The following is a 9,443-nucleotide window of genomic DNA, read 5'->3' on the forward strand; positions in this document are numbered from 1 at the left end:
TTTCTTCCGATAACATCTTATAATAAATTGCTGTAAATCCATCTGTACCTGGTGCCTTACCAAGTTTTAATTGCTTAATTGCCCCCTTTATCTCCTCCAACGTAATTGGACAATTCATTTTTTCCCTTTGATTATCTGACAATCTAGGAAAGTGTGCCTCCTGTAAGTAATTATCTATTTGTTCATCTTGTATTTTTTCAGAAGCATATAACTTAGAATAAAAATCCAAAAAAATCTTTTTAATCAAGTTTTGTTGAAATGTCATTTTACCATTATAATCTATTTTCTCTTTAATTCTTGATTTCTGCTTCTTTCGTAATTGATAGGCCAACCACCTTCCTGATTTATTTGCATTAGAAAATGTGTTATATTTCATATACCTAAAACTGGTTGCCATCTGATCTGCTATTAACATGTTAAATTGTTCCCTAAGCACAGTAATGGATACTTTTAAATTATTATCCAGTGGATTCAAAATAAAGGCCTGTTCTTTCAATTTAATCTCTTCCTCCAGCTCTTTACATTTTTGCGCTTGTTTACACCTATGAACATTATTCATATAAATCAAATTTCCTCTCATATATGCTTTGCTAGCATCCCAGACCATTAAAATTGAAGTACCTTTGTGCATATTCAACAAAAAATTCTTTCAATTGATCTCTACATTTCTGTAAATTTATATCATATCTAAATACATTTTCATTCAATCTCCAAGTCCTTCTACTCCCTTCTTCAGCACGTAACTCCATCCATACCGGACTATGATCTGACAATGTCCTGGGAAAAATCTTAATATTCTTCACCCTAGAACAAAAATCATTAGTAATTAAAAAAAAGTCAATTCTGGAATAAGATTGGTGCCTGTCCGAAAAAAAAGTAAAATCCCTTTCTTCCATATTTCTCTCTCGCCATATGTCTTTTAATTCCAGTTCATCCTTCAAGTCAAAAAAAGTTTTAGGCAATGTTGAGTTAAGCGTTTTGGAAGAACCTTTCTTGTCTTCTCTTGAATCTAAAACACCATTCCAATCCCCCATCATAATAACTGATTTATAATCCAGTTGATTTAGTTTCCGATATAACAATTTGTAAAACTGTTTCTGCTGTTGATTTGGGGCATATAGTCCAATAATAAGACATTTCTTCCCATTCAATAATATTTCAACAAGAACATATCTTCCTTCTGAATCAGCATCAATCAATTTGGGTTGAAAGTCTTTCCTGATATAAACAACTACTCCACCTCTTTTCTGCGGCACAGGTGCGATAAAATGTATACCCAGCCATGAGTTAAACAAATATTTTTGATCTTTAGCTGTAATATGAGTTTCTTGTAGACAAACAACATCATTTTTATGTTGTTTCAAATAATAAAATATCTTTTTCCTTTTCTGTGGAGAATTCAAACCATTAACATTCCAGGTCAGGAACCTTGCCATCTTTAGTGGCAGCGAGCCTCTGGAACGCTCCTTGTAAATCAGCTGTTACTGATTTCTTCGGCCTCGCCCCTCCCACTGGCTCCGAGATGACTTGCTGTGCAACGGGTACATCCACTTTTTGTTGCTCTCTTTCTTTGCGTTTATGAGCTGCATAGGTCATTCTTTGTGATTTGGGATCTTCTCTAATTTCCATAAATTGTTGCTTAACTTGCTCTTGATTTTGTAATTCTATGAAACTTGATGAGAGTATAGCTCCTTCAGCCACTTTATCTTCACCAGTTCTTTCCTTCCTGGTACCTTGTGGAGATGATGGAGAACCTGCTTTCAGGATTGAAATATAAAAATCCTTTGCCTTTACAATGGTGTTGAGCCTATAACGTATTCCCATATAATTTACCATAATACCAGCAGGTATCTCCCATCTGAATTGAATTTGTTGCTTTTTCAACTCTTCAGCCAGGAAGGCAAAATCCTTCCTTCTTCTGAGTATTTTGGGTGGTATCCCCTTTAAAATTATAACATCTTGTCCTGATATTTGAAATTTTTGATTGTAAAAAGCTTGAATAATTTGATTACGGATTGATTTTCTGGAAAAATAGATGACAACATCTCTTGGAAGGTTTCTCTGTCTTGCAATCCATGAATTGACTCTAAAATATTTTTCCATTTCTCTTATAATTTCATCAGGTTGACAGGATAGAACCAAGGCCAGATCTGCTGCAATCTCCTCCTCTAGTTTCTCTTGAGCATTTTCTCTCAGCCCCCTTATTCTCAAAGCATATTCCATTTCTCTGTATCGTGACAAAATGACCTCATTTTGAGTTAAATCCACTGCCTCCTCCATTTTCCCCAATCTAAGTTCCACACTTTCAACATGTTCCTCCACTTCCTCCACCCGTCCTTCAATACGTTCTACGTGAACTGCCAGACCTTGCAATGCAAACACTATGTCATCTCTCAACTCTGTATTCTTCTCTTCAAGTTTCTCTTCAAGTTTCTTTTCAAACATATCCTCCATTTCCATTCTAATCTGTCTAGCATTGTCCTTCAATGCATCTTGAATATCTTTCAGTGTAAGTGCTGGGATTGGGGGGGAGGGCGGAGGAGTCTTAGATTTTGGCTGCTGTGGTGTTTGAACAGCTGGAGAGGAGATTGTACTTTTCTGAGGAACAAAAGTTCCCACACGCTTAGAAGCCATTTTACTTCTCTCCTTCTTCTCTTATACTTTCACTTATAAACATAAGTTAAAATCTTGTAAAGATCATATAAAAATCTTATAAAGTCTTGTAATCACCTCAAGCAGTAGTAGAAACAGAAAGCTTATCCAATCAGCAAAGTAACAAAATCTGTTACCATAATAATCCAAAAGAAAGTCTGCAGAAAGTGAAAGTCTCATATATTTTCAATTAAAAAAAAACAGAAATGCCCATCCGCAGCCATATTCTTCTTCTTCTTCCAGTTAACATAAAAAACGAAGACGATACTTTAATTCTAGAGTTAAGGTTTCAGTCCAAACAATTTTAGATCCTCCTGGTAGGCTCTGTCTGCCTGTAAAATTCAACTCACACTTTCCTGGAAAGCCAGAGGCTGAATCCGTGTCTAGCTTCGTTTCAACGAAGGCAGCCTGAAGCACGGAGAAATCCCTGACTCCGGGGGAACTCACCTTAGCCGTCACAGCTGTCAAAATGTGAGGGCTAGGGAGCTCTACCCCTATCAGAGAAGCTCACCCCCTCCCCTTTGCCCGGGGAAGGGGATTCTGAGCCGTGGAACAGCTGTTCCTGCGGCTCTTACATGTCTTCAGGGCAGACAGCTCACAGAGGAGCTGCCATCGGCGCCGTGATTCAAATCGGAAGCCCAGTTCTTTTTATTCTTTATTCAGAGTCATTTGTTCATCCAATTTTAGGGGTCTGGGAGAAAAGCCCCCCTGGAAACTCCATTTTGGTCACAGACTCAGCTCCACCTGCAGCCAAATCGCTTCCCTCTTCATATCTGGGAAGGTTCTTCATTTGGGGGCAAAGATTCAAAACCCCCCCACAAACATTAAAACTGAATTTCGGGCATTCATTCAGCCCTGAAGCCTCGGATTGTTTAGTTCCCTGTTCTAGATCCCTGGCAAATTGCCTACATTTGTTCTACTTTTATTTGTTTATATTAAAAAATCTTATTTATTTCTATCAACTGATAAGGTTTCATTGTGCAAAACAAATGTTTCATCTGCAGTTGTTACCATTTGTTGTTGCCAGGGTCTCCCAAAATAATACGCTACCAAAGAATTAAATGTCTTTCTTCCACAAGAGGAAAACTGCCAGATCCCAAGAGAAAAAGGCATTTTATGGGGAGATGCTGGGCATTCACTCCTTCCGGAAATTGTGGAATATTTAAGGGGAACCGACACAGATTTTGTTCTCTGCATATTCAGTCTGGAATTCCTTTTTACTCCTAAATTCTTCCCTGCAAACCTAGGAGGATAATTAACTGTTGATAAAAAAATCCCGACCAGATCCCAGGATTAAATTACAAATAACCAAACCTTTAAAAATTGCATGTTCTTAAACATTATATAATTAGCTGTTCATAAGAGAATCCCTCAACGGAGAAAAACGTTGTTAGCAAAAGTTCTCTGAGCTGGAGTGGATCTATGAAGGACCCTCTTGGGGGGAGCTCAGTCAGCCCACCCCCCTATTAATCCACCCAAGAGTTGTGCCATTTGCTGGAGGAGGAGATCAAGAGGGATTCCTTCCAAGGCTCTTCTGTGATCCTAGGATCTGCCTGATCTCCTCAGCCACCAACTGCCCCCACCTTCCCTTTCCCCAAGATTCCCCCCCCCCCGAGATCCTTTCTGCCTTCCCTGTCCGGAATGGGGCAACTCACTGCAGGACAATTCAACAATTTTATTCAATTATTTAAAATAATTTTAAAAATGTTTTTTTTTTATTTTTGTCATTCACATTTCATTTTGCTCCTCCCTCAGCCTCCTTCCTTTCCTGATTCTCTTTCTCCATTTCTTCCATATTGTGTAACTTTTGTGCTGCGTTCAGTTGGCTGTGGGAAGTTGTCCTAGACCCCACCCTGCCCCCCATCCCAGGCAGGAGGGTTGAACCCCTCCCCACCTCCTTCCCCGGGGGAAATGGGGCTGGGAGGGAGGCCAGACGGCTGCAGGGAGAGGTTGGGGGGGAGGAACCTGGGCAGAAAAAGCCAAAATTTCAAGTACAGATTAGGCGAAATCTGGCTCAAAATCAGGGGGTCCGAATGGGGACCCTCACACTGGAGGTAGTTGTTGAATTCAGAGGCAATCCCCCTCCCCCCTCACACGTCCTGTTCCTCCCATTCTTTTAGCTATAATTTTATCTTGACTGGGAATTCCATTTTGATTGCTATAGAAATATTTATCTGTTGGGAGTTTAACGTTTTAATGCTGTAAGCCAGGGTTTTTCAACCTTTTCACCGACTGTACCACTTTTAGGATATATGGGAATATTCGAGTACCACCTAGCAAAGTGTCAAACACTTGATGACCAAAAAAAAAAAACCTGTTTAAAGTTGCAATTGCACTGAAATGACTTATGACCACTTTTCACACTTATGACAATTGCAGCAGGCCCAGGGTCATGTGATTTATATTTGGATGCTTGGCAACTGATTCATATTTATGATGGTCACAGTGTCCCAGGGTCATGTGATCCCCTTTTGCAACCTTTTGACAAGCAAAGGCATTGGCAAATGGCCAAGTGCTAAGGCGGGACTTCCTTCCCTCCCTCCTTCCTTCCCTGCCCCCTCTTTCTCATTCCCATCTCCTTCTGAAGGAAGAATTTGAACCCCCCCCTATTTCCCCTCTTCTATATATTCATTGAACAAGGAAAAGCCTCCAGAGACAGAAAAGATAAGCCATTGAGGGAACTAGCTTAAAAAGGCGCATTCCCCTTTAAGAATTAGCTACTGGCTAGAAAGGAAAGTTAAGGAGCGCAGTGGGCACTTAAGGAAGAAAAATAAATGTAGTAAGTATGGCTGCTGGCTAAGGCAGCCTCCCCAAATGGCTCCATTCGTAACTAAAGGAATGCTACAGGCAAAATCCATTCAGGAGAAAAATACTTCAAAATCCCTTGCAGCAAAACTTACAGCTAACAGTAGCAGAGCAGTAGAAGCTAACCTGAGACATCAGTCATCAGCCAAATAGAAATTGCCAAACAGTCCTTAAGAACACAAAGCCCCCATTGCACAAATCCCAGAACTTCAAAGTCACAAAAGCACATAAGAATCCTTCCACTCTCCATCTCCCTCCGTGATTCACCTCCAGCCGGTGCTGCCTTTCTTCATTGCTGCCTTTCTTCATTCCTCATGGAGGACAACCCCCTCCTCCCTACGTTCCTTGCCTCTTGGTTGCTGTCAGCACATGTGGCTGCCACAGAAGTTGTAGATCCACTTGTGGCCGGCCTGCTTGATTTCCTCTCCTCTCCCCCCACCCTCCTCCTTCTTTCCATTCCGTGAAGCTAGAGCTGACTCCTCCTCCTCCCAAGGCTGCTTCTTTTTCTCTCTCTTCTTCTCCCAGCCCAAACTGCCTCCTTTTATAGCCTCTCCTGTCTCCTCCTTTCTCATGGGGGAGGAAATTCCTTCCGTCCTGGGGCGTTTCCAGTATTTATTCCTGTTGGACTTGTGCAATTTGATGATGGAAACTGATCCCAACCAGGAACGATTTATGTTTTTCCATCTTTCAGGATCCCATTCAACTTCTTGCTGCAATTTGCTTTGGAAATGACTTAAAACAAATAATATTTTCAGGACTGAAAAGGGCTCTTGGCCTGAACTAACCAACTTGGTCTCCTGTTCTGGCCCCTCCTGTGTCTCCCCCATGTCCCTCCTCCCTTCCAGCCAAACCCACCATCTCCATCTCCTCCACCAAGCTGGACCCCGCTTTCCCCCCCACCATACTCCTCTGCACCGCGAGGGGCTTCTACCCCGTGGAGATCAAGGTCCGGTGGCTGAAGAACGGGCGGCCGGAAGAGGAGGGCGTGGCCTTTGGGGAGGAGCTCCAGAACGGAGACTGGACCTACCAGCTCCAGGTGATGCTGGAGACCCAGCCCCAGCGGGGGGACGTCTACACCTGCCAGGTGGAGCATGCCAGCCTGGAGGCCCCCATCACCGTCCAATGGGGTGAGCCCCCCTCCCTCCACTACTGGTCTGGGGACCCCATCCTGCCCTGAGAAGCGGGGAGAAACCCTCCCTGTGGGGGGAGCTGGGATTGACCCTCCTGGGGGGGGGAAGCTGGCCTTGATCCTCCTGCTCAGGGGAGGCTCCTTCTCCTTCCCCAGAGCCCCATTCCTCCAACTCTGCCAAGAGCAAACTCTGGACGGGGATCGTGGCAGCTGTGATCGGGGTGATCTTCTTCACCATGGGGCTCTCCCTCTACCTGAAGAGCAAGACAGGTGAGTCTGGGGGGCTGGATGAGAGGTTGTGGGGAGGGGACCATCCAGGGGAGGCCTCTCAGCAACCTTAGCAGATGGCAAGGAGGCTCCCCTTGGAGATTTGCTTGGGAAATTCTGTTCTTTGAGAGTCTACTGTATAAGTGAGCATCCTGCAACCTATTATGGGCTGTCAATGGGTAGGCGGACATTCTGAGTCCTCCAGCCCATGAAGGGTCCTGATTGGCTCTTTTTCTCCTTTCAGCAATTCCCATCCAGCCTCCTGCAGGTGAGTTTCTCCTCAAGTGATAGATGTTTCTTTAACATTCTTTAATTGTTCCTTTTTTTTAATGTGCCTGAACAATACCTCCTTGCTGTGGATAACACAATTTTTTGAAATTTTGGGCAGCTTTTCATTACAGAGACCTGAAAACAGTGCAATCAAAAACAAACACACAAACACAAACACTAAAGGATGTTTCTAGGTTTTGGGAAATTGCAAAAGAGAAGGGAAGTCTCCTTGTGAAAATTTCACACAATTTCTGGCAAAGGAACACCCAGCTTTGCTACCACTCCACATCCTGGCCCCATCTTCTTTCTTAATATGAAACGTCTGGGGGGGGGGAGGCCTCCTCTCTTGATTAACCCCCCAGTTAAGTCAATTGGGAAAAATTCCATAAGCCTCTGGAGATGAATTGCTGGTCCTTTGCATTCTTTTCCACTTTGAAAAAGGGGGGGACACTCCCTCACTTTGTTCCTACCTATCAACCACCCCCCTGCAATGTGGGCCTGTCTGGGGGGGTGTTGAAAGAGAGGAATAATAAGTTATTTACACTGAAGGTTTCACTTTCTTCCCCGTCTCTTTTTTTCTACAGCACTCATGAATTAAACCTGCTGTCCTTCCTGATTCCTGATGGGAAAGGAAGTTCTTTTTTTTTCAGTAACTGATGAATTTCTGGCTTTTTCACAACCTCTGAAAAATGGAGGGTCAAGATTTTAGATTGGGGGGAGGAGGAGAATGGCAGCCTGGAGCTTCTCCTGCTGAGACACCTCTGGCTTTCCTTTGAAGGCCTCTCTTTCTTGTGAAGGAGGGATGGAGACCATCTAGATGGACCCCAGGGACTCTGGACCTGTCAGTCCAGACACCAAAATCTCTCCCGGCTTTAAATCCACAGCAGCTTCATCTTCATTACTCTTCGTCTGAATCCCTTCCCTTCGCTTTGCTATAAAAGAATAAACATTGTAGGAAAAATCCTGGAATTCTTCCTTCCTTTCTCTTCCTCCTCCTCTTTCCTCTTCCCACCTGCAGGAGGGTCCTCCCTTCTCCCCTTCCCCTCCCCAGATTGACACCTCCCCTGCCTCTGGATGAACCATCCCGACTATTTCAGGTCCAAAGTCAAAGCTAGTTCAGGAGGAGGGTGGGCAGATCGAGGGAGGGGAAGAGGCAGGACCCCCCTCCTGCTTGGGGGCCCCCTTTCTCTGCTTCTCCTCAATCCTACTTTTGAGGACCAGGATGCCAGGAGGTGTGGTCCCCTTCAAGCACTTGTGGGGAGCCATTGGGGGACACCCGAGACTCCCCCTACACTTACCCAGCCATTTGTGCCATTTCTCTCCTTCACAACTGGAGAATCCTGCCCCATTTTGGCACCCAACACCTCCCTCCCTCCACCTGGGACCCCAGAGGCCTTTTCCAGGACTGCCCACCTATCGCCACTGCCGCCCCACCGCCCTTCCTGCCTTCGGATCTGAAGCCTCCCTCCTCTGGGCAGAGGAGACCCCTAGATCAGTGTCTCCTGCACAGTTTGAGGGTCCTCCTGCTTCATGTCCTGGGTGGAGGACCCCGTCCTGACCCAATGGACCCCAACAGAGAGAGTCCTGTGTGAGTCTCACGTGTGGCCCCCAACTGGAGCTCATCTGAGACCCCCTCTCAGAAAAGGCCCCGAGTGATCCTGTGGCCAATGGCCTTGATCTCTGGGAAGGTTGCACTGGTGTCCATCTCCTTGGTCTGAGGGCTCCTGGGCAGGGGGTGTTGGGAAGGGTGTCTTCCCCAGGGCCCCTTTGGGCCAGAGCAGAAAGTCCACCCGAAGCCATTCCTGGTGTAGGAGACATTTGCCATCGGGGGGAGAGAGAGCAGCTCTGCGGGAGAGAGGAAAGATCAAGGGGGCAACTCTGAGTGGAAGGCCCCTCCCTTCTCCCCAACATTTTTAGATGCCCCTAGATAGCTCTCCCACTGAGCCTTCCCCCCTCCAGAGGTCATCCAGACTGGTTCTGCAGGATTTCCATGGCATCGATTGCCAAGGGCAGATTTTTTCCCTCCCATTCCTCATCTGGGGCACATAAAGAATAGATCAGTGGAGGAACTGTCTCAAACACAGAGAAGACTTGGGCTCCTGTCAGTAATATCCCCCCCCCTTGGAAGAGAGCCTGCGGGCACCTGGAAAAGGGACAACACCAAATGTACCAATTGCAGAAAAAGAAATCAGACCAGACTTCCTTAAGATAAACAAAGACCTGTGTTGGTGATTGAGGATTCATTGCTCAGAGGAACTGAACCAGCAATTTGTAGAATGGACAGTGAAACTACTGGTTAGCTGTTTCCCAGGAACAACTA

General features: G+C 45.0%; 1 protein-coding gene across 1 annotated transcript in view; it reads left to right on the forward strand.

Annotated features, from left to right (window-relative positions):
• Positions 1-6,861, forward strand: part of LOC107300657 (H-2 class II histocompatibility antigen, E-B beta chain-like) — a gene marked incomplete at both ends in the record, with an annotated part of 14,149 nt that extends 7,288 nt beyond the window's left edge. The window contains 2 exons of the mRNA XM_015829964.1: positions 6,303-6,584; positions 6,743-6,861. Of these exons, the coding sequence (XP_015685450.1) occupies positions 6,303-6,584; positions 6,743-6,861 (401 nt within the window). The remainder of the gene's footprint in view (positions 1-6,302; positions 6,585-6,742) is intronic.
• Between the last annotated feature and the right edge of the window lie 2,582 nt (positions 6,862-9,443).

The sequence above is a fragment of the Protobothrops mucrosquamatus genome, unplaced genomic scaffold (genome assembly GCF_001527695.2).
Source record: "Protobothrops mucrosquamatus isolate PMUCROS unplaced genomic scaffold, P.Mucros_1.0 scaffold7830, whole genome shotgun sequence".
Classification (NCBI taxonomy): domain Eukaryota; kingdom Metazoa; phylum Chordata; class Lepidosauria; order Squamata; family Viperidae; genus Protobothrops; species Protobothrops mucrosquamatus.